Here is a 25,991-nt window from a genome sequence, read left to right on the forward strand (position 1 = left end):
ATATGTAATCACTTTCTTCTGGGGTCTCGCCTTAAAAGGAGGACGTCTGCCTCCACCACTGCACTTGCATTTTTTAAAAAGAGGCTTTTCCTGGGCGGGTCTCTAGGACCCCGCCCACCAAAGCCCCTCCCAGCAGTGGCTCCGGGGCGGGGCTCTCCTCCGCTCTCGGCTACCCTTTCCCCTGCGGTCTCTGCCCAGGCGGGATCCCCCCGGCAGAGCTCCGGACACGTGCGGTGAGTAAGGAGCACATGGGCAGAGAGACCTTAGAAATTATCAGCCCGAAGCTAGAGGCAGCCGTGGGGAGGTTCTGCGGGGGCGCGGAACAAAATTGGGATTCGTTCCCACGAGGTCCCAGGCTTGGAGGGTCTTTTGAAGAGACGCTGGGAGACCATGGCTCTAGAGTCGCTCCCCCACCCCCCCACCATTTTCTATTATGCCTCCTGACTCCCGAGAGTCAACTGGAACCGGGCTCCTGAGAGCCTCGCTCCCCAGGCGCCAGGGCCAGGGACTTAGGAAGGTTTGTGAGGAACACGTGTCCGGGTAGTTGGGTCAGGTCCTTTAACCCAAGTTTCTGAAAAAGAGCAGGCTATTTTTAGGATCGTTCTTATACCCGGGCAAGGATGTACCTGTCTATTCAATTTCCTCTTCCTCCGAAGCATTTGGGGGGCAATTAGGGGATGGCTGGAAAAAGGCATGGTCTTCCATACCCTAACCCTAAATAAGTAGGGTTAATTATAGGGATGGGGGAGCTGGCAGGAATCTTTATTAAAATTCTTGCAGCATTTTGATTGTTGCTTTCAACCCATAGTTGAGGTTCTTAACAGAAATGGCCACCTAGTTGCCTTCAGTTCCTCTCACACCCATTACTGCATCCAGTTATTTTTCTAAAGTGCTGCTTTTATTGTGCTTCTCGAGAGGTCCCACTCAGGGGCCTCCTCAATCTAGTTTAAACCAGCCTTCCCAGTTTCACTCCCTGTTGCTCTCCCAGGGTAACTTTCCTACTCAGCCAGATTGATCATCTTGCCTGGAATGTAGCTCCTGTCAAGTACTAAGGGCCCACACTACACCAGATAACCTATGGGTTTTACTTGTATTACATTTAAGGCTTCCAACCATCCTATGTAGACAGTACTATTATTAATACTCACATTTTACAAATGGGAAAATGGAGGTACAGACTTAAGTTACTTGCGCAGTATTACTTGACTGATAAGTGATGGAGTCAAATGTCCTAATACTTGTGGACTAGACCATTAATTTGCGACAGTTGAGCCACTGTGGTACATAAATAACAAATCAGACATGTGAAAACAAAGCTAACCAAGGGTAAGCTAGTTGTTTTATCGTCGGCTGTTATTTCTTTTGGCTCACTAAGTTATGGGCTTTTGAAGGCAGGGCACCTGAACTACACGCATGTGTTCACTGTTATATGATTCTAACCTGGAATGTTTTGATTGCAGAGGGACCAGCTATGGATTTCAGGCAGATGTATTCCCTGGTGAGTGCAGCCACCGCAGCCCACTTTGGCTCCAGCTGTAGGCAGCTGCCTAGGTTGCCTTGTACCTAGGCAAGTGTTACACTGCTGGGAGAACAGCAGCCCATAGCTGGTTGGCATTCTGGGCTTGGTTTATGCCAACTCTGTGTTAACTATACCAGGATGCCAGCATAGTTTCTTATCCATTAAGGTTAAACATAAAAGAGCATGACTTGTAGGGAGAAGCCTAAAAATCCAGATTTTCCTCAGTGGTTCTGGTCCAACAGGTTTGTCTAGTATGAAATCACTTGAATCACACTTTGGAAAATGAACAAAGGTAAATCAAGCCAGAGAGGGATGTACTAGTAGAGGGGGAAAGTCAGGCTTTTATCTCCAACAGCAGTTTTTTTTTGTTTGAGCAAGTACTCAAAAAGGAGCCTGATGCAGGGAGGAAGTCTGTGGGGGGAGGCCAGGTTTGCTAATTTCACTGAAATCAAAGTATGTGGTTCTCAGTCCATACAAAGCCAGTCACCACCACCATTTGTGTAAGGGTTTCATATCTAGTTACCTGTGAGAATGCCGTATTCAGGAAATGTTGTTTTTGCTTTAAAAGTATGATCAGTCTTCTCTGGGTCTTTCATAAAATATAAAAATAGGATTGATTGAGGGATTATAGAAAGGTACTAGGCCTAACTACAACCTTACTGGTTGTATATACCTCATTGATTTGGTCTGAGAGTATATTTGTTTTGGCTTCTTACTGATTTCTCACTGATTTTAGTGAGTTGTTGCCTGTTTAGGGCAGTGAGTATTGAGTCCCCTTTGTAATGATTTTGTTTGGGAATGCTAATTTTCTGAGAAGAGATGACTCTCAGTTCTAGGCAAACATCACTTAGGCTGATGCTGGAGCTTGTCCAGTAGGGCTGACTTAGTTGCTGCTTCCGCAAAAAGCTACATCCTAGTTTCCAAAGGAGGAACTGGTATGGATGGTAGGGGGTGGATTATTTATCAAAGGATGCTCTGTTCCATCAATTGGCTTTCCCTTAAAAGGATTCTCTTAGCCAAATGTTAAGTTCTTTGTGTGAATGCCTCAAATGTTCATTGTGAATAGCCTATTATGTAGAGGTTTTAAGACTAGTGATATCTAGAGGGATAGGGAGATGGTTGGCTTTAGCATACCCATCTCATAGGTAGGAAAACGGCAAAAAATAGAAAATAAAATAATTACTGAGGATATAGAAATTGTGGTAATGTATAAGTGACAGGCAGCATTCTGTTTCCATTTCTACAGAAAGACAGCCTTAGAAGGTGCTGAACAGTGAAATCCATGGGAAATTTATCACTTCTGCTTATCTCTTTTCAGGATGATTTGAAAGGAAGGCATCCTTGGCCTCCTGAAGAAAGGAAGTAGTGGCTGGCAGGCAGGTAGTCTTTGCCTGGAATTTTCAGGTAAATATCCCTTTTCTTCAAACATTTGACTACCTCCTATGTGCCAGGCCTGTTGGCTGTTTGGAGTCCCTCTGGAAACAACTGGAGGGCAAAATAACTTATTTATTCCCAACAAATCCAGCCTCTGGGTAGGATTTTGGTGGTTATGGACTGAAGTCATGTAGTATCTCTTCAAGTATTTGCAGCATTCAGTCTTAGGAATTTGTAGGGAGAGAGGAAAGGCCTTACTTGAATAATGCATACTGCCAGAATCTGCTAGCAACTGGACTTTGGTTTGAAGCTACAGTTGTGTTTTTGGCAGTTCCACGAGGGAAAAGATAGTGTATCTTGTCTTGCTCACTTCTAGACCCCAAGCACAGTGCCTGGCACATGGCAGGAACTCCCTGAATGTTGAATGAAATGGCTGAAGTAATTGGAAAAAGATTGTGCTTTTTTCTATCTATTTAAAGGATTTGGCAGTTTGTTTAGGAACCAGTGCTTCCATGTCCCTTTTCTTTTACAGTAACATTAAATTCATAGTGATACCTTTAGCCAATCTTCTGTCTGGGGTGCCTGGGTATCTGAAACAAATAGAATGGGAAAGCTGTTTCAGGAATTATCCAGCAGTTGTCAGCTATCCAGGCCAGTGTGATGTCTGTGATGGTGTTACACTGTTGGAAGAGGAAGCACTGCCTTTATCGAGGTCTGGCCCCAAGCACTGTTTTGGTGTTGAGGGTAAGTACCCGGGGGCAGCGTTTTGCACCTCTGAGAGTGGAGTGGCTCCTCTTATGGGGTTGGTCCTAGTCTGGGTGCAAACAATTTTTTTTTTCGTGACGTGTTAGAAAAGGACTTGTCTGGGGATGGACGGACTGTCATTCCTTTCCTCCTTGAATACCAGGTGCCCTGACCTGAGTGAGAAATCTGCCTCCATCAGAATCTCAGATGTCTGGATCTGTGTGACACCAAGATAAGTAAAGTATGTAGTCCTTTTGTTATAGGCCCTAACTTGCTTCAACCCAGATGGGTGGAAAAAATTATGTTTTACCAAAATTATGTAAATTATCAATTTTGAGACTTAAGATTCTGAAGACAAACCAACCTCATTTTCTAGAGCTTCACTGTGCAATAGGTTTAAGCTACATGTGGCTATTTAAGTTGATTCAAATTAAATAAAAATGGTAAAAATGCAGTTTCTCTCCAAATCTTATATAGACTAGTGGATTATACTAAACAGCTCACAGACCTTTATGTTGCTGCAAAAAGCTTTATATGGCATTGTTCTAGAGCATGGATCCATAAGTTTTCTGTAGAGTCAGAACATGAATATTTTAGGCCATATGGTCTCTGTTGCAACTACTCCACTCTGTTTTATTGGAACACAGCCATAGACGATATGTCAACAAATGAGCATGGCTGTGTTCCAATAAAACTTTATTTATGGTCACTGAAATTAGAATTTCATAAAATTTTCAGTGCCACAAAATACTCTTTTCATTTTTATTTTTCCCAGCTGTTTAAAAATGTAAAAAACATTCATAGCTTGAGGGATGATCAAAAACAGGTGGTAGGCTGGAATTGCCCTGTGGTCCATAGTTGGCCAGTCCCTGTTCTAGAGAATATAAATCCAGGCTTTGAGTTTTCACCTGCTCATTAGAATCAAATTCAGCACTAGATAACTTCTTGCAATACCAACATGTCACCTGAAAATTTCCATGTTATTAACAATGCCATTGCGTTATAGTTTTAAACCCTTTTCATCTTTTTTGAGGACTTACTAAATTATGCAGTAGTAGAATAGTCTTTATTGGCTTGTGGGGTTTATTTGTGTGTACTTTTGCATAGCGATTCTCCATTTTTTTCCTGTGCACCTAAGGAGGAGGTAAAAAGGAAAAAGTTTTTAGCAGAGCCTCAGTCCTAGATAGTGAAACAGAAGTGTCTCCTAAGAGGGAATTTTTATGTATCATGAATAAAGGTTTAAAATCTCAGGTGTCACATTCCTCTGAGTATACAAATTGCCTTCTTGACCATAGGATTACCTGTGTGCAGAGGGACTCCTACTTTGCTATTTGAAATGGGGTAATTCATTTGCTGTGTGCCAGTATTTAGTGCCCGAAGAGGTTTCCATGGCTTAATCATGCAATTAAAATAATTTTAATGTAATTTCCTACTTGGTAAGTGAAGTTAGTCACCTACTTATCCCTGTTGGTTTTTTTTTTTTTTTTTTAAGTAAATTAATTTATTTCTTAGTGAGTCTAAAGTAGACGTGAAGTAAAACATTTCAGGGTACTTTTTTATTCATTCCTTCCCTTTCTCAACCTTTTTCACTCTGTAATGGAAGCTGGGTTTTGATGGCTGGGTTACTGGTCTGTAAATATCCAAGATGCTTCCTCCTGCCATAAGTATCAGTAAACACAAGTGCCTCTAAAGTGTTTTGGCCAATTTCAGGTTCCTAGGCCTGTACCATATTAAAAGTAAAAAAATTTTAAAGGAGGGCACGGGACCCCAGTTATTGAAAGCTATTCTTAGCACCTGTCATTATTTACTTTCTTTGTATGTTGAGGGGCATTTTGCATTGGAATTTGGGAATGTCTCAAATTTTAATTGGGAAAACAAAACCCAGAGGAATAAATTCTGCAGGCCTCAAGGTAACATAAAAAGGTAGCTAAGTACCTAGGAATTCACACAAAGGAAAACAGCCTGCTAAGAGGAACTAATTAAGAACTAAAAGAGTGACAATAATTCTTCTGAATCTTACTGCTTAATTAGGGCTTTATGAACAGCTCCAGTTAATGGACCTGTCAGTATTCACTTGGAAAACAGTTTTACTGAATTAACAAATAAACGGTAAAGTCGAGAATCTCTGCTTTGTACCATCTTTCCCTGTACTGGTATTTAGGAACACCTTTAATGGGCTAACTTGTTGGTTCATGTCATTTGTCATTTGTCAATTTAATAATCTAAGGCCAGCTTTAAAGGAGCCCCCATTACTTGCTTGGCCTTCCCTGTCCTCTAGTAAAGGCACTTTAGGGTAGTGGGAAGGCTCTGCTGCTTACTACCACCTGGGAAAGGTATAATAAAATAGAACATGTTTCTTTATTTTTTGTTTTAAATAAACTTTTTTGGGAATAGTTTCAGATTTACAGAAAAGTTGTGAAGATAGTATACTGGGTTCTCATCTATATAATATTTTACATTGGTACGTTACATTGTTCATAATAAATGAGCTAATACTGATTAATATTCCTTAATTTTTCCTTTCTCTATTCCAGGATACGATGTTACATTTATTTGTACTGTCTCTTTGTGCTCCTCTTGGCTATGAAAGTTTCCAGAAGTAGTGGTCAAGTACTTTGTATAATGTCTCTCATTAGGGATCTGTTTTTCTCACTAGACTGGCGTTATGGGTTTGCTGGAAGACCAACAGATGTACAGTGCTGTTCTCATCACATATCAAGGGTTTGTTGATGTTAACCTTGATTAACCTGCTGAGGTCATATTTGCCAGATTTCACCACTGAAAGTTGCTATCTTCCACTCCCCTTCTACGTTTAACTCTTGAGTGTGGGGGGTTAGGTCTTATTGAAGATAGAGTATCTACATAAATTATTTGGAATTTTTCTGCACAGATTTGTCTCTTCCCCATTCTTTTTATTTATTTGCTTATTTCTATGAGTATGGACTCATGGATATTTATTTTATACTTGGGGTTATAATCTCATACTATATTTTGTTGCCCAAATTGTTCAGTTTGGGCCATTGGAAGCTCTTTGACGTGGCTCTTTTGCCCCTCTGACATACCCCATCATTATGTTTGTTTTTTTTTTTTTTTAAGCACTTCGTTACTTTATGAAACTACAGGATACCCCAGGCTCACCTTTCCATTTTCTATGCCAGGCCCAGAATCAGCCATTTCTTCAAGAAGCCCCTATTTCCTTTTATTGTAGAAAAGGATAGGAAATCAATACCATTATATTTTCTGTCCCTTATGCCTTCTGGTGTCATCTCCTAGTTCACCATTCTGCTAATCAACCCTTCCTCACTGCGTCTTTTATTTCAATTATGTTTTTTTATTTCTTTAATTTTTTTTGCTTATTTTTCCAATAGCTTTCCTCATCTTTTTGAGGATATTTAATATGGATGTTTAAGATTTTATTCTGTGGGTTTTGTTTATTCTGTTTTATCTAGAAATGGTGGTTGAAACTATTGGCTTTTATAGTGAGTACTGTATTTCTCAGATGGCTGATTATTTCTACCCTATGAGCACAAAGGATAGGGATTTTTTTTTTTTTTTCAGTACAAAAGCAGTTTAATTCAACAGCATTGTAATTGCAAATGAAATAACTATGAAGTGGGAGGTAGTCTAAACTATTAATACATATTAATTTTTAATTTCACATTTTTAAGATAAAAATATCACTGTTTTATTATTCTAAGAAAACATTTGCCGAATTGTCTTCTTACATTATTCTTAGACTAAGATGAGAAGAGATTATTATTCAGTGAGACCACACATGCATTTTAATCTGTAGAAAGACCTTACACATAATTTAAAACAAATATTAGATGCCTTTCAGGATTTTCCAAACTAATATCGAAAACTTAATTGGGAGATTAAGAAATAGCATTTATTCCAAAGAAATCCATTTATCTTCTATTTATATTTTCATTGCAAAAATTTCATGCCTTTAAATTTACCTTCTCAACAATTGCTTTTTTTTTATTAAATTCAGTTTTATTGAAATACATTCACACACCATACAATCATCGATGGTATGCAATCCACTGTCCACAGTATGATAACAGTTATGTGTTCATCACCACAATCTATCTCTGAACACTTTCCTTACATCAGAAAGAACCAGAACAAGAATAAAAAATAAAAGTGAAAAAAGAACACCCAAATCATCTCCCCATCCCACCCCATTTGTCCTTTAGTTTTTATCCCCATTTTTCTAATCATCCATACACTAGATAAAGGGGGTGTGATCCACAGGGTCTTCACAATCACACTGTCACCGAGGATGAGGATTTTGTATCCGCTGCTGCTAGAAGGGAGGAGCCAAAGCCCAGGCCCTAGCTTGTACACATTTGAGTTGGAGAGTGGACATGCCCCTTAAGGCAGGGAGCCTGTGAGTTGGAATCTGTGCTATACAAGAGTGGTAGGTGGTAGAATATCCCCTCCTTTCCTTCAGCTCACTGTGTAAGAACTCCCAGGGGCCAGGTAATGCTGCCTAAACCTGTTGTAACATTCCGGCCACCCCAGCCAGTAATGAGTCAGACCTAGTGCAATGAAGAGGAGAATAAAAGGACAGACAGGAATTTTGTGTCCTAGCCTATAGTACCTCTCCTCCCATGGCACTCTATCCTTTTCTACAATGGCCTTCTATCTCTTACCCCTCAAGACATGATCTGTCCTTCCAGGGGTTCTCAAATTTCCTAGCTCCAGGGCTGAGATTGAAGAAGAGCCAACAACCTATGTGAATTACTTGTCATAACTCATTCCCTATTTTATTGGTTTATGGCTTTCATTAACAATTCTGTTAGCCATTGGGATGAGTGGTGAACTGGATACACTCCCTGCTAATCTTAACCTGGCCTGTCAGGCTCTTTCACAGTCACCTCCTCATCTTTACTACTTTCAGATTCTCTTCTGGCCACAGAGTTTGGTTCCCACCCTCTCAGTCCTGAATCAGTGCCTTTTGCCACTAGGTCTCTGCACATGTTTTGTCTTGTGGTTCAAATCTCTGTTTTCCACTTAATTGTCTACTTTGAGACCTCGGCTCAGAACTTCTGCGGAAGAGTTCTTGCCTGTGTCAGTACCACATACCTGTCTATCGCATTTACCACAGAGCCCGACAGTCGGATGCCATGTAAGAGTGCTTTGAAAAGGTATTATTCACCAGCTTCTGTGTGTTTACCTCACTTCCCAGCACCAGGCAGCCTTAATTCTACTGACAGCTGACTAAAGAGCCTCAGCTGGTGAATATTAATATCTGTGTGTCATAATGTACCCAAAATAAAGTAAGGTCATAAAAATACTGTTCTTTTCAATAATAGCCCAGTAAGTGAGGATAACAAATGTGCTGGGTTGGGTTTTTTTTCCTCCTATTTTTGGGACATAAAGGGTTTAAGATTTCCAAATCGTTTGCTAGGGGACCCTAAATATATAACCTTGGACACAACTATTCAAATCTAAGTTTAGCTTCAGAAAGTATTAAATGAAAATAATAGATTAGCTGTTCAGATTTGAGACATCTGTTAACTAAAATGTGTGGGCTTTTCCTTTTTTATAATCTGTAAATATCTTCAGCTTAAAAAATTTGTGACATCTTTGTGTAAATTTTAACTTGCAGAACCTCTTACTAAAAGGCCTAGCACTGGCAGGTAGGTGCCAGGATAAAGCTTATGTTAGAGGCATATTCTAAAAGGTAATTTTAACATTTTTATTGTGGGGCTGTATAAAAATGAATAATCCTTTAATCTGTGATTTTGTCGTTTTAGGGTATTCATGTAAAAATACCACAGGAATCGTGGTGCTGTAGAATATTGGCGACATTTACAGCATGTTGACCATGTGCCAGATCTGTGCTAAATCTTTACATTAATCCTCTAATCAGCCCTACAAGTGAAAAGCTATTTCTTGCCTGAGGTCACACAGCCAGTGTTTGGTTTGGGAGCTTTCAGTGTATAGTGCCTCCAAATTTTTCTAACATTTTCATAAACATCCACTTGTCTCCTTTGATGAAAAGCTTTGTTCAGACTAACATCGTGAAGGAGCTACTGAAATGCAGTTCTATTAAACCTATTCCAAATGATGAAATACCTTGATTCGGGCCATCAGCATCTTAGCTACTCTTGGTGCAGCACCTTGAACTGGTCTTAATTTATTGTTTTTCCCTTGCTCCTAACATACAGACATATCTTTCAGATTTGCTTTCGAGGAGATCCTATCAACGTCGCCATTCTCCCTCTCACATCACTCATGGGCCATACACTTAGCCATTCTGTCTTTCAGTTTCTTTAAAAAGAAACTTGGAACACCATTCCTATTTGGAATATTCCCTGCAACACCTTTGGTTGACTTTCTTTGGATTTCTAACTATGTTTCTGTACCTCTGAACCTCCAGTGCCCCTTTACTTATGTTGTCATAAATTACAGTTTTATACATTGTGTGCCCATCACCATAGATTTAGCATTTTGGCAAATGCAAAAAAAGTGGAGTTACAAGCCAAAAATATAGCAGTACTGGCATTTCTGTTAAATGTGTAGTTACCTTTACTAGAGGTTTTTTTTATTTCAAGCAGCTTCTTTGGCCAGCAACGAGGCCACAAGGTTTACCTATTTTTTTTTGAAGTTGCCTTTTTCCAGATTTGATACCCAGTTACTGCAACCCTATAACTGTTATCCAGAGCTCTGAGGAAGATGGCTCTGCCAGTTTTTGCTTGTTCAAGAAATTTGGGGGGGGGGGGGATTGGAACACCAGAGTGTCTCATTCCACTATCTTGATGATGTTGCTCATGACTTACTCACTTGGGCTGGTTGTCACCCAGGAGCTCAGATGGGGATGTTGACTGGAAAAAGAGCACCTTGGCCTCTTCATATAGCTTGAGATTTCCACAGGACAGCAGCTGGGTTCCAAGTGGGTAAAAGCAGATCTTAAAACATTATTAACCAGTGTCAAATCTTACTCTCTTGGTCAAAGCCAGGCTCAGGATCCTCCCAGATGCAAGGAGAAGGGAAATAGATTTCACTCTTCTGTGAGAGGAGTGGCAAAGAATTTGGCCATCTTTAATTCACAAGTATATATATACATAAATATAAACATGTCAATGTTTATATGTGTATAGGAAATCCTTAGAATATGTAAGAAACAGTTGACAGTGATTAAATTTAGTTTCCTAGGCTGCTCCAGCAAATAGCATGAAATGGGTTGGTTTAAACCATGGGAATTGATTAGCTTACAGTTTTGAGGCTGGAAAAATGTCCAAATCAAGGCGATGCTTTCTTCCTGAAGACAATCTCCCTGTGGTCCTTGGCTCCTTTGCCACATAGCAAGACACATGTCTCTGTCTGTTGGTCTCTTCCTTCTCTTCTAGGTTTCCTTGATTTTGATCTTCTTGCTTCCATGGCTTTCTCTGTCTGAATTTCATTCTTTTATAAAGGACTCCCATAATAGGAGTAAGACCTGTCTTGATTGAGGTGGGACACACCTTAACTAAGGTAACCTCATTAAAAGGTCCTACTTAAAATGGACTCACACCCACAGGAATAAGATTATATTCAAGAACATGTTTTTCTGGGGTACATATGACTTCAAACTACCACAGGAGTTATCTGTTCTAAACCTTAGCTACCCTACTCCACCTTTCCAGTGCTGAATCACTGTCCAAAAGCTCTGGGTTGCAGCCCTGACTTGGGCACTAGTTAGTGACAAATTTTTTAATCTCATGTAAAACAGGGATAATAACCTCAAGCTTATCCTAATTTTAATGTATTAACTGTTTAGTATAGTACATAAATATTGGTCAATTCTGGCAGACCCCTGGGTTTCATGGGAGCCAGATATCCTTTATTTTGTTCATTATTGTGTAATAGCACATGCCTGGAACATAGTAGGCTCTCAAATACTGGCTGCTGAATGTTTTTTTACTAAGTCTTTTACCTTTGTCAAATTTAATTTTTTCATTCTCCCAGTAAAAGTATTAATGGTATGATTTCCCATATTCACATAGTTAATCTGTTTTAATGGGTTGGGTGGTGTCAAACATATGCCCTCAATCTTTTGACTCCTGCTCAAAACCATGAACGGTCCCCATTATTGGCATAAGGCATTTAAAGCCTACCATCTAGCAGTACCTAATCAATTATACCCGTCTCAACAGCAATTTTTTGAGATCTCATTCTTTACCATCACTGGTGCACACCACACCCATTCTCAAGTCACCAAAATGTTACAGGGTTCTTGATCTTGGGGTCACCTTGAGACCAGTCTTTGATGTTTCTTTGTCCATCTCCCTTATCAGAACAAGATTCTTAATGGCTGGTATCATTGTATCCCTACTCTCCAGTGCAGTGTCCTGCATGGAATAGGCCTTTAATGTGTGAATGAAATCTTTTATTCAGATTTCTCGTGTCCTCTTCATTGATGAACCAAACCTCTAAGAATCTGTAATATTTCTTTTGAACCTCCACAACATCATTAAGCAGACCCTCAATAAAAGATTACTCTATTCTATTGAAAAAGTTTGACTTCTCCATGTGATCACCAGATGGCATTACAGACTTATACAAAAGTATGGGTAGGTACGTATCTGAACTGAGATTTGATATGCAGGCATGTTTCTGGCCTCCAGAAGGCCTGAGTCTTGTTTCAACTAAGAATTGGTGACAACAGAAGGGGGAGTCAGTCTAGATCAGTTGGAATCGATGAAGCAAAGAGGAGGACACATCAAGATTTGAGTGGAAAGAAGACTGAAGACCCAAGATTCCCTGAAGAATTGGGATCCTGATTTTTTGAAAGCTATACACTGGTTTTAAACATTACTTCAGGGGATCCCCAACCCTTAATCCTACCAAATGCCTTCTCCAAGTTTAGAATATCATACAACATGACAAATTACTTTAAATAGAAATTCCTTGATCACTAAATTCATGTGGGTTCTAAACCTGCAGTCCCACTTTTTGTACAGCTATTTCAGAATAGCCCCTCTTCAACTCCAGCCCTTTCAATAAATGAGGTCTTCACATTCTAAAGATTATAATGCCCATATCTTCCAACATGCCTCCTCCAGATCCTATTCTCTCTTTTTAGGAACCTCCACTATGGATTATCCTTTGACTTCCCTATCTTCAACCACCCTATTTCTATGCCATTCTTCCCAAGTCAACATTTTGTGTTCAAGTCTCCCATATTAAAAACCTTCCTCAACCTAATTTCCTTCAGTATTTCTAGGCAGGATTTTTCTGCATTTGTTAGTTTCCATTTGCCTACTTATTGTACACTTAGACTTGCCACTTACTGTACACTCTCTACCCACATTACTGGAAGGATCTTGATAAAGATTTCCAAGTTCCTAAATATGTTAGGTATTTTGGTTCTCATCTTGGTAGCATTTCACTCTTGCTTGAAATACTTTGGCTATCCGAACACAGTTTCTGAACCTCTTTCCCTATACTTTTTTTTCCTTAATCTTTGTCCACTCCGTCCCATGTCCCAAACTGAACTTGCCCTCCTGCCTCCCCAGCTGATCCTTTAAAATGCTCCATTGTCCTCCTGCCTCCCCAGCTGATCCTTTAAAATGCTCCATATCTTAATGAATAGTACTGTCAACTATTAAATTGTCATTCTTCCGTGACAGCTCTCCCTCATCTCTCATATCCAATCAAATTAATAAAATGACTTTTCTTCCTAAACAGCTCTTGAATTTGTCTACTGTTCTTGTATATCTTTGGCCTCCCCTTTGTCTTCACGGGAGTCAGAGTGATTTTTCAAAAATTCAAATCTGATCCTGCACTATTAGTCAAAGGAGAGTTTGTTGGGCTTTTGCTAACTGGCCAAGACAATGCTTAACGCTTTTAAAATACAAGCAGGGCTTGTACTCACCAGTTTACCTCAGACTTCAGGTGCCTGCCTATCCTGGATTTGAATTTGTAACTGTGATAGGGCAGTTTCTGACATCTGCAGCCTTATCTAGCAACTTCCCAAAGCCTACTTTTGGGATTTCACACATGCAGATACTTCTGCTGGTATGGACTTCTTCCCCTTCACCTACCTATCCCCTACTCATCACATATTAACTCAAACTTAAGTTCTTTAGGAAATGCATGAAGGCAAAGATTGCCATTGGCTAGTTGACTCTATTTCCCTGAGACCAAACTCTGATCTAACCTGGTGCTCCAGAAATACTTGAATCATTGATTAGATTGACGTAAAGCAATATTGTGAACCAGAGGCTTACATATTTGGATCTAGTTGAAGCACCTGAGCTGAGTCGCTAACTTCACTTTCACAGATATCCTTCTTAAGGTTTTAAGAAGTCAGACCTACTGGTCATGTCACGTTCATTAAATTTTATAACCTTTCTGTGCCTGTTTTTATCATCCATCAAATGGGATGAAAAGAACACCTTTCAGGGTTACTGTAAGCCTGTGTGTAGAATGCTTTTTCCGTTGCCCAGTCTGTAGTAAGCACTCCGTAAGTGTCTTATTGCTAACCATCACTAATTGTGCTAGAAAATTCCCTACCGTCCAGGCGCTGTCTTCTATAGTATATGGGGGAGGGGAAGTGAGGAGGGTGGTGCACCCGTACAAGCAAATCCTTTTCCACTTAAAGAGATTAGGTCGGGCCGGGAGCAGTCCTGGGAGATCGGTGGTGTCGCCAGCCTCAATTCACTTAAGCTTTTCCTTTGCTCAACTGAAAACGGGAACGCGAATCCCCACACGGGAATCGCGAAGGCTGGACGAAGTACCTCAGTCCGAAGGGTGTTCTGCAGTCATTCCAAGTTCACCAAATGGCGGTGGTGGTCATTTCGAGGGGTGTGGGCTTTCTGTCTTCCGCTCCACTGATCTCCTGCACTGAATTTCGGTGATTACAAAACGGCCAAAATGGTCTTGTTTCCCTCAGTGGCCCCATTCCTAGGCGCTTCTTGTCATTAACTCGGCAAGTAATAAGAATAATCATGAGCATAGAAATCGGATATAAGCCAGGGACTTTTGGGATTCGCTTCTAAAGCATACTCTATTTAGTTGCATTCTACTTTATGTAGAGTGCAATTCAGGTGTTGAAAAACAACCTTTTCGGGGGACGGGACTCGAACTCGCGTGCTGTGGCTCTTTTTCCCGCCGGCTGAGGAAAAGGCGGGCTCCACCCTGGAGAGAAAAACTATCAGCGCAGTGCGCGTGCGAGATGTGCGCGCCGAGACGGGGGAGGGGTCTGGCGGGCGCTGAAACGGGGCGTGAGGGGGTGGGGGAAAGGAATCTCGCGAGAGTGGGTTTGTTCTTTGGCTGTTGTTGCCGCCACCTCCTGCCAGCGATCTTGGTGCGGAGGATTGTGGGATCCTCCGCGTCCCGCTCTCTGGGAGAGAGGTGCCTCTCCTTTTCCCTCTCCCTTTCCTTAAGGTAGGCGTAAAGCGGGTAAGAGTCGGGGTGGGTGGCTGGGGGCTTTCCGCGTCCCCCGGGATGGGGCAGCAACGTCGACCGGGACCGCGGGCAGCCGGCGGCGCGCTTTTTTTGCTCGCTCCCGCTCTCCCGTTTTGCCTCCCTCCGCGCTGCGTATGTAAGCCGCCTGATCGGCGGCCGCCATGTTAGGATCTCAGTGGCGGCGCAGTCAACCTCTTCGGGCGGCCGAGGTGAGCGGTCCGAGAGGGTTACATACAGCCAGTCGAGGGCCGGGGGTGCGGCGGTAAAGTCGGGGTGCGCCAAGGGTTGACGAGCAGCCGAACTTCCCGCGTTCTGGGCTTGCTGTGGGCGGGGGCGGGACAACGAGCCCGTTACATGCGGGCCGCAGCGCTGTGGTGGAGGGAGGAGCGCACGAGACCTGAGGGACGGAGTGTCCATGGGGGGCGGGGGGGATTGTTGCCGTTTGGGAAGGTTAGTTAAGAAAGCGAAGTCCTTGGATAGCGCGAGATCCAGTTACGGGGATTCAAAAAGTTTGCGTTTTTCTCTGTGCCTCAAAATGTTCCCCAAAATGGAGGCTTTCGCAGGCTCTGAATAGGTTAGCCCTTTGAGCAACGTTTCTTTCTTTCCCTCGTTTCACGGCCTTAGCGCGGCTGCTAGCCCATACGGTCATAGCGCCCTCTGAGACTCTCCCGTCCACCGCCTCTTTCCACACGCGATTTTAGCCATACCTCAGAAACAATTCATCCCCACCCCACATCGCGTTAAAAATGGCCGAAAAATGAAACGTTAAAATGCTCGTTTGTCTTGGCGTCGTGGATAAAGCCTTCTGCAGTACGCAGGGAGGGAGGAGATTTGCTCTTATTTAGAGCCTCACCTCATCCCTTTTCTCTTTATCAAAATACTATTAGTCTGGGTTCCTTCAGTGAGGATCGTGTGGTGTGGGACCTTCCGGTTTCCAGACAAAGGGTTTGGAGTACCGTGGTGTAGTTGCGGCATCGTTGTTCTTTTCATTGCTAGCGTTGTGCCATGTTCGGTGTTCTACAGGGATCTCCTATTTCAGCCTTTACCGTGGATGAATATTTCCCTAGGTGTTTGCCCTGTTTTCGGGCACTATTGTATGGAATATTCCTATTGGATCAGTTACAGTTCTTCAGAGTTAGCCAGACATTTCTAGAACGGTTATGGCGATTGAGAATTTTCTAGTTTTTCAAGAGCGCTGGGAAAATGTGAGAGTCGTTGATTTTATAAATATTCAGTTATAAACTTTTTAAACCTCATTAACGGTTCAGTTATCTACACAGTCGACAAAATTTTTCAACGTTAGTAATGTTTTAGAAATCAGGAAGGGTGGGGGAGAGATTTATGTTGTAAAAACCCTTCGGATTTTCCTTTTCCACTTGACAAGAATGTTTTTACAAACTTAGAATTGAACACAGTAGAAATACATGAAGATTCTTCTGGTTATGTAAGATGTGAAAAAGAATGTTTAGCCAGAAGATACTTGTGTTGAAGTTCTTTAAATCTACATTTCTTTCTTTGCACGTAACGTCATATTCTTTTAACATTAGTTGTTGTAATAGTTTATACACTGAGGGGTTTATACCCCATTTTTATATATCTTTATATATCCCTCTCTTCAGCTGTGTGTGTACCAGAGTTGTTTTTATGTAGCATTTTGGACTAATCCAGGAGAATTTAGCCACCCTTCATCATCTAACAGTTGTATTTTTGGAGTTTTTAGGCATTCTAATTTTATTAGTAGTGCTTTTGAGGAAGTGTAACAAGTTAGTTGATGATAACCAAATTTTAATCACCGAGGAATGCAACGATAAAGTCCGTTATATAATTTTAGAACTATCACGTGGGTCAAATTCCTAATTTTATAGAAGAGAAGATAAAAGCCCAAGGAGGTGATGGTTATATATTTAACCAGTGGCACTGATGCCCGTCTGGTCAAGAACCCTTGGATCTTGATTCAGTCCAGCGCTCTTCATAGTGTAATAACTAAGCTTAGTAATGGAAGGACTTAACTTACAGGTTAAGTTAAAAATCCAAAAGATAACAACAGTTGGAGAGCTGTTAATTGCACAGTGTAGCCATCAAACGGAAATCTATACAGTGATTTAAAGCATTTTAGGAGAGTGACGATGGGAAAGTGATAATGCGATGTGGCATTACCTAGAAAGAAAAGTATGTAATAAAATTATGCTGATAGGGAATTTGATTTTTGTTTTTTAACAGAACCTGTAAACAGTAGTAAATGACGGGAAATACCCCAAAATTTTGGGTTGTTACCTCTGAAAATTTCGACTTTATGGGTGATTTATATTGCCTTTCTCGTATTTTTCTGAAATGTTGACAAGAAATTGCATTTACTTTCGTAATAAGAAAGAAAAACATTTTTCGTTTTTAGACTCATCTTTTGTTTCTAAGGGGAATTGAGATAGAAATGGGATAGCTTCATGAAGTCTGAGATGCAGTGTGTTCAAAGATGACAAAAACTAATGCTTGTGGTGAAAGATATTTGGTTACTGTATACAGCAAGCAGAAATCTGAAAACATTCCTATGTTAAAATATGATATTGGCTATATGATTGTTGAGAGTAATTCTAGTTAGGTTAAAATATGAACTGAAGCCGTTTACTATTTAAAGAAAGATCAAAACTATTTTGATGGCTGGAATTGGATAATGGTTTGTGTTCTTCATTGTTTTTCTTTCTCCCTCTTAGGATTACATTAAAGCTGTTCCACACTTGTGGCAACAGGTTGTAAGATAAGATAACTAACATTTGGGGTGGGTGAAACTAGGTTTTTGGGGGTGAGATGGAAGGTGTTGCGGGGAGGGAGTGTAGTTTTGCAAATTTTGGCATACAGTCATTCCAGGGTTAATAGTGTGTAATAATCAGGAAATAAAGCACTGTAATTCATAATTCTTAACTTGTAGATCATTAATATCAAGGGCTTTGAAATTCTTGATAAAAAGGTTTTTTATGTAGAAAAGGGGAGAATAAAAGTAGGGCAGAGAGGAAATAAGCCTCTGGATTGAGAGAAAATTTTAGATAATGTAGCCTTTAGAAAGGTTTTCACAAGTGATTTTTTAAAAATTAGGACTAGCTTTTGATTTATTGGCTCGTTTCTTTTATAAGCTTAAATATAAACTTGTTATATCATCAAAGTTGTAAAGTGCTGTAGTATCCCTCCTGACTGGATTGTGTATTTATTACTGTGGCAGGTCTGGGTGGGATGGACTGCCTTTGATGAGATGTGGCTTACACAGAATTTTGTTGTAGATCAAGCCCTAATATTCTCTGTATAAATACTGTCTAAGGGTCATTGAAATTAAATACAATCTCCATGAAGTAGCAATGAAATCTTAGGCTTTAAAAAATTTTTAAGGTATTCAAATGGTTTAAAGGAATAATTGATACAAAAGACTTGCTTTTTCTCTGGAAATATTTTTTTTTTAATGCGTATCTGACATTCTCCAATAGCCTGTGGTGCTTGATGCCTATCCCTACTAAGACAGAAGTGGTTTAATGGAAGGGGGTGAGAGGGTGCTCATGGCAGGGAGTTCTTTGGGCTGCTGCTGCTGCTGCTGCTGCTGCTGCTGGGTAAGGGCCAAGAGGGGGGAAAAATGTCTGTAGTAGGGTGTTGTAGTGATAGTAAGCCGGCAGTAAATCAAGTGAGTATGCAAATTAATATTTTAATTAATTTACATAAAAGTGTATGTATATTATTGAAACATATTCACTTGGTATAGTAACTCATAGAAGAACCCATACCATATGTGAAAATTTCAAAGTCACGTATTTGAGTACTTGACAACAGGCAGTAGGGAAGGAAATATAATAAAGGAATACAAATATTTGTGCTTAAAATATTCTTGCTATGAGAAGATGTGAAACAATGGGCTAGTTTTAATGCTTATGCTTAACTGATTGATCTGAGGGCTGTGGTATCCTGGAAAAACACTATGGAATAGGGAGTTTTTACACTTAAGCATTAGGAGACACACACATAAAAAATAATTAGCAATATTCTAGGTAATAAAAGAAGCCAGAAATAGCCGAATGTCTGTCATCTGCAGAATACCATAATATATCTCTTCTGCAGTGAAAATGTCTGCCTAAGTCTTTATGTACAAATGTGGATAAAAATTTGAAAAGGCAAGGAAGAAAATAACGTATTTTCAGTTTATGTAAAAAGTTCAAAAAAGGCAGAATTAAGCAAAACATTTTTGTGTGTGTATACTGTAGTATGCATAATGTGTTAAATTATTAAAGGGGGTTGGGACTTAAGAGAATTGCTTAAATGAGGAGAGGAGAGACAAACTCCAGCTATTTATATTTATATAAGCACCGAGCAGTCTTTGTGAATGGAATAGCAAGCAGATCTTTTTCACATGATTTTGGGTTATGGTAGGAACTAGGTTTAAAGAAGTAGGATGGGACCAGTGTATGAAAAAGCATCAACAACCATAGTGTGAACTTCATGGTGTGTAGTTGGGAGCCATTGTAGGTGTTTGAGCAAGACAGTGAAGTAGTAATACATGTTTCAGGAGGTTTATATTGGAAAGTGATGAGCTGTGAGCATGGATGCAAGGAGGCCAGCTGAAAGTCACGAGGATTAAGGATCTCAAGATTGCAGCAGGGGGATAAAGGTGCTAGGGCTTCATTCTGAAGGATAAGATACTTGAAAGATAGATTGGCAATAGAGAATGAAGAAGGAAGATATTTAATTTGTCCACTTTGACCAGAAACCAGCTTTCCTTCCTCAGTCTTAATTTGTGAAGGTTACTACCTGTCTTTTAAATCTGGTGTCCAAAGCTGGTTTCTGGTGAGAGGTGACAGTTAGAATTCAAATCCAGCTCTGAATAGAAAGGACATTAAAGTTGATATATGAAATAGGAAATGTAGTACAAGTGAAAGGTTTTATAAGTTCATGTATCTCTGAATCAATCCTTTTACCTCTAAAGTTTTTCTAATCTAAAAATAAAGAAAAATAAGTTTTGCTTTTTCTCAAGGTTGTGAGGATCAAGTTAGATAAATAGAAGATAATTACCACGGTGCTTATTGCGTTATCAGACACTATTTTTACTGTTTTATGTAGACTAATTTATTTATCCTTAACCTATAGCCTTAGGAAGTATTGTTTCTATTCCAGTTTCACATATGAGGAAAAGTAAGTTCCTTAGGATCACATAGCTATTATGTAGTAGAACCAGGATTTAAATCAAGATATTTGGGCTCCAAAAATCCCTGTTTATACCAAATCAAAAAGTTGTACAAATGTTTTTGGAAGCCAAATAGTAAAACATTGAGTGGAGGGAAAAATCTTTTAGGGTGCAAAATGGAGCCTTGAGGAATTTTAAGTACAGAATAAGTCAAGTTTGTGTCATAGATGAAACAAAGCGTCAACAGTGTCAGGCAAATGGGATAACTTTCTGTCTTGTACCGTGGGTTGGTTTACTAAACCAGTTTCCTGTGTATTTTGAGGTAATCTGAAAATAGAAGTTGAAGCCAGGCCTGTCAGATGGATTAAGAGCAAGTCTTAAAGCACTTGGAAATACTAGTATTTGTTTTTTATCTTTCCTGGCACTAGGGTTTGTAGTGTTTTATCTTTCTGTTGTGTGGTGATATACATATTGCTTTATACAAAACTGAAATTGATGGAGCTGGGACTTTATTTCCTATGGAGTTTACAAGTTTTAATTTTTTAGTAATTTATTTTATTAAAAACTCTGTCATCCAGAGGTAAATAAAATGAGATGATGGCACTCAAGAACACAAAGCATAATAAGCTCAAACTCTAGGAAGAACTTGAGAAGTTCCTCAGATATTGTGATCGCTTCTAAAAACCCTTAAAAGTCATAGAAATTAAAATAAATTGAAAAAAGATACAGTGACTCAAACTAGAACATTAACGTGAAACATTTCTAACACATAAAATGGAAACTTGGTAAATTCTTTATAAATCTATTCTGAAATTAATGTATAAGAATAAGATTGGTGAAAAGTTAAGACAGTAATCTGGGGGAAGAAGGAAAGAATAATTAACCTAACCTAGTTACTTTAATTAAAAATAAGTCAGGTGTTTGGTTTAAAAGTCCTGACCACAGGAACCTTGACTCTATAATCAGTATTTTTGTGTGTGTGTGATTGATGGCTAAAATCAAGCAGCTACCCTTCCAAATTATGTTTCTTTGAAATTACTGATAGTGAATTGTCCCTGTTATTATAATCTGTGGCATGGTTAGGGCATTTTTAATCTACCATTGTATTGGTATTGTTGGTTGCTAAATAACCCTCTGGAAGAATGACTGATAGATACACTTTATTTTACATATGAGGATCTAGATTCAGAATGACCGTTTGCTTCGGTTCTCCATGAATTTTCTGGTGTTCTGAAGTATTTTAGTATTCCACTACGTTTAATTGGAAAAGAAGAGCAATCCGATAAGGAGTATCAGGTTGCTATTCATGGAATGGAGGGAGGGCAAAATATTATTAACTGATTTATTTATTTCCTAACCATACATAAAATAGACGTTTTCTCAGTTGTTGAACAAGAGGCTAATGTTTTTAGGACAGTTTAAAATTGTGTCATAAAATATGTTTAAGTTCCAGGTTAATTATTTTCTAACAGCCATTACATTTTCTATGGAATTGTCTATACAAATGAGTTTTAGGCCTTATGTTAAAAATTGGAACGTCAGATTGTGATAAACTGCATTTGTGAAGCCAGATTGTGCGTACTGGTGGTAGTGTTTGAAAATATTTCTTGGTTTGGGGGCAGACGTACTTTTATTTTTTAGAAAGATTTTGCATTGATGATCATTTAGAATTTATTATACAAAGTTTTTAAATGAGTAAATTGTATTTTGACATTACATTCTAGATGAGTTCTCTCGAAGGAACTATTTTCAAAGTGATACTGATTTCTAGTATTTACTATGTAAAAGTACATTTTATGGATAAAAACACAGAAGCAGCAGCAAATCTTTAGTGGTTTAGTAAATGTCTCAGTACTGTGATCACTTTACTAATAGGTCCTATTTAAGTGAGCCTTTGAAAATATCCTGCACGTATATCTTATGTTCAACCTTACCAAAAAATAAAGCATTTTCATAAGTGCTTTTTCAACAGTGCTTTATTGTCTCTTTCTCGCAATTTCTTAGTTTTAATAAAAGTTTCTAAGAATTTAGTTTGATTATTTGTGTTTTGATCAAAAGTCCTACAGCAAGACTTTAAATTCCTTTTTAATAGTGTAACTGTCTTGTTCCTGTGTGGGGCTGTTTTAAGTTGACTCTCTTAAGAATTAAGGCTGTTCTCATGGAATTACAAGTTGTCATGGGATTTACATTGTCTCACCCTTTTTCTGAGTTTTTCTGGCATTCATTTTCTGTTTTGTCTTAAGATTATCATTTTTTATCTTTTAATTTTTCCTTTTGTAGATCCACCATTTTTATGAGAGATTACAAATAAAATAATTGAGATCTCTAATCTAAGACTCATATTCCCTTAAAATATTGTCAAATTTTAAATTTTACACTGATCATTCATTATACCATTAGATGATTTCCCTGAGGGAAAAAAAGAATTCTTTCAAAAGACTGGATTTCCAGTAAAACAAAGCTTTAGCTATTGCATGAGGTCAGATCTGCAGTTAATAATAACCTTGATACTTCTGTTTTCAAAAACCCTGTAAAGGTTAAGATTTTTTAAAATAAAGTATATATGATAATTTAGAGGGTCCTACCAATGTATACACAGTGATTTCAACTGCCATTCTTGTGGCATTTGTAAGATTGTATCAAAGAAACTTTCATCCAAAGAACTCTCCTTACTCTTGTCTTTTAAAATCTTATTTTAAAGCTTAAGCAGTTTACACAGTGGATCTCATCTAGCACTAATTTCTTTAGTGTCTTTTCTCAAATTCATCTTTCTTGGTGTACAAAAACATTTCTGTAACTCCAGCCACCTGGTAGTATTTCTGTGTCTTTTTAACTTTGCAACTTCTTTTTAAAAAATCTAACCTAAATCTTTCTCACCTGTAACTTTTTTTTTTAACTACTTCTTCCACTATATTTGTCCAGTTTATCCTTCCTTTAATCTATCATTGGTGGAATTGGTCCCATAATAGACTTGTAACTATTGAATATTGCCTTGTTTTTGTTGTAATGAAGTTTAATATATCAATTACCAGTGTTTAGGTGTATGGGTGATCAGATGTATAAAACTTATCTGAGCAGTGCCTTTTAATAGAATTCTATGACAGGCATAACTTAAGGCTTTATATAGTTAAAATCATAAAATTGTTTCATTGAAGATGTTTATTATGTATATCTCTTAACTGGTATTTTATGAGAAACATACATAAATGCTATGCAAAGTTTTGTGTGACTGAAACAATTTCTGAGGTAAAATGATAAGCAAAGGAAAAAAAATGAAACTAATTTCATCCAAGAAAGACAACTTAGAGATCATATTTAGAATTTAAAGTTTTCAGGTGATTGGCCTATTCTTGTGGAAAGTTTATAGAAACCTGTAACTAAGATCTCATTTTCATTTTTGTCTGTTTTGAGCTCTGGAGGTGGTATAACCCTGAGCGTTAAACGAGCATCATTAGATGCTAACTTGGGAGAGTGTCATTTCTTTAAATTACCTGTACTTCCTGTACCTGGGTTTTTCTTGGGAGGTTTCCTATTCATGTACTGACCAGACTTAGTTTTCCTTACCTTGTACAAGATTAGATATGTAATAAGCACTGCCTGGTGTTAGGATGGCAGTAAGGCAGTTGATTGTATGATTTAAATGTGGATAGAAATCCTTAAACTGTAGGAAGTGACTTATTTTTCTTACATCTGTCTTCACCTCAAATTTATTTTGTTGCATTAAGTTCTCAACAGTTGTGTTTGTTCTTAGATCTTATAGTAGGTACTTGACACCTAAGCTTCATTTACTTGTGATTTTACTTGGTTCTTTCTGATAGCCATGAGAGATCTCATTTTCCAAATCAGAGTACAACTGATTCATCTTTGACTTGCTGACCTTGATTTTTTTTTGTTCTGTTTTTTTTTTGTTTGTTTGTTTTTAGTCTTCTCCTGGAACTTAAGCATCATACTATAGGGTGTATTTTTATTCTTCTAAAAGAAGAGATCGATCTATATTTTTATTGAAATTCTGATGTACTTAGACATCTAACCTTCTATTTTAATGTTTTTAAACTCAGTGTGACATTCCCTTTAGTAAATTTTAGCACAAAAGACCACTTTAAAAATATCTACATGCAGGCTCTGCATACATCTGGAATCTGTTTAAGATATGTAATAAATTCCTTGTAAGTTTGAGATCTTTAATGGTTTTTTTAACCAACATGATGCATAAGTTTTTTTTGGTTTGTTTTTTGTTTTTTGTTTTTTCTTAAAAAAAAAAAAACAGCATCTACTTAAAGGGATTTATGACTAAAATTGCTTATTTTTCTACAGAGTTGTCCGCTGGTTCTCAGCTTGAAGAAGATTCTACAGTCCTTATTGATCCTTTTTCTTGGCGTTACCATTTTTTTGAAGCAAAGTTAACCTAGCTTTCTAGTGTGAGCTTTCTTTTTGGCCATCTTAAAATAATTTTTTTAAAATCTATAAACTAGACAAGAGATAGTTCTACAATGTCCAAGTCATTCCAACAGTCATCTCTCGGTAGGGACTCGCAGGGTCATGGGCGTGACCTGTCTGCAGCAGGAATAGGCCTTCTTGCTGCTGCTACCCAGTCTTTAAGTATGCCAGCATCTCTTGGAAGGATGAACCAGGGTACTGCACGCCTTGCTAGTTTAATGAATCTTGGAATGAGTTCTTCATTGAATCAACAAGGAGCTCATAGTGCACTGTCTTCTGCTAGTACTTCTTCCCATAATTTGCAGTCTATATTTAACATTGGAAGTAGAGGTCCACTCCCTTTGTCTTCTCAACACCGTGGAGATGCAGACCAGGCCAGTAACATTTTGGCCAGCTTTGGTCTGTCTGCTAGAGACTTAGATGAACTGAGTCGTTATCCAGAGGACAAGATTACTCCTGAGAATTTGCCCCAAATCCTTCTACAGCTTAAAAGGAGGAGAACTGAAGAAGGCCCTACATTGAGTTATGGTAGAGATGGCAGATCTGCTACACGGGAGCCACCATACAGAGTACCTAGGGATGATTGGGAAGAAAAAAGGCACTTTAGAAGAGATAGTTTTGATGATCGTGGTCCTAGTCTCAACCCAGTGCTTGATTATGACCATGGAAGTCGTTCTCAAGAATCTGGTTATTATGACAGAATGGATTATGAAGATGACAGATTAAGAGATGGAGAAAGGTGTAGGGATGATTCTTTTTTTGGTGAGACTTCACATAACTATCATAAATTTGACAGTGAGTATGAGAGAATGGGACGTGGTCCTGGCCCCTTACAAGAGAGATCTCTCTTTGAGAAAAAGAGAGGCGCTCCTCCAAGTAGCAATATTGAAGACTTCCATGGACTCTTACCGAAGGGTTATCCCCATCTGTGCTCTATATGTGATTTGCCAGTTCATTCTAATAAGGTGAGTTAATGCAACAGATACTTCTAATTTCTTTTACATTGTAGTGCCTATTCTGTTTTTACCTATATCTTTTACTCTGTTTCTGTAGTCTGACACTGAGTTGATCAAGAATTTTTATACTTTTGAGAATACTTTATTTGGAAGGTAACTGGTTTTTAGCATTTTAAACCAGGGCTTTACATTAATACAGTCTGCCTACTTTACATCTGGCCACAAAGCTGTCATCCACTGAGATTATCTTGTTGGTTTTGGCATCAGTATGTTCTTCTTAATCATATATTTAAGCAGGGTTTTTTGTTTTGTTTTGTTTTTTTAGTGGTTTTTTTTTTTTTTAGTGGGATTTTTTTTTTTTAGTTTGTAGTTTTTTGTGGTTTTTTTGTCTGCTTTGTTGAATTGT

The 25,991-nt window shown here is 38.7% G+C and overlaps 1 protein-coding gene and 1 non-coding gene across 6 annotated transcripts in view; both read left to right on the forward strand.

The window, feature by feature from the left end:
* The first annotated feature begins 1,460 nt into the window (after positions 1-1,460).
* Positions 1,461-25,991, forward strand: part of MATR3 (matrin 3) — a 40,273-nt gene continuing 15,742 nt past the window's right edge. For 3 of the 5 annotated variants that reach the window (XM_037800863.1, XM_037800867.1, XM_037800866.1), the window contains exons 1-2: positions 14,865-15,019; positions 24,507-25,594. In XM_037800863.1, the coding sequence (XP_037656791.1) occupies positions 24,683-25,594 (912 nt within the window). In that variant the 5' untranslated portion in view covers positions 14,865-15,019; positions 24,507-24,682. Of the gene's footprint in view, positions 1,499-2,837; positions 2,924-3,800; positions 3,879-14,864; positions 15,020-15,123; positions 15,250-24,506; positions 25,595-25,991 lie in introns of those variants that run through there. The other 2 variants (XM_037800864.1, XM_037800865.1) reach the window with 2 other exon arrangements.
* Positions 3,522-3,722, forward strand: LOC119508652. The gene has a single exon (XR_005211549.1). It is a non-coding gene; the product is annotated as a small nucleolar RNA SNORA74 (small nucleolar RNA).

This window comes from Choloepus didactylus, chromosome 13, assembly GCF_015220235.1.
Source record: "Choloepus didactylus isolate mChoDid1 chromosome 13, mChoDid1.pri, whole genome shotgun sequence".
Classification (NCBI taxonomy): Eukaryota; Metazoa; Chordata; class Mammalia; order Pilosa; family Megalonychidae; genus Choloepus; species Choloepus didactylus.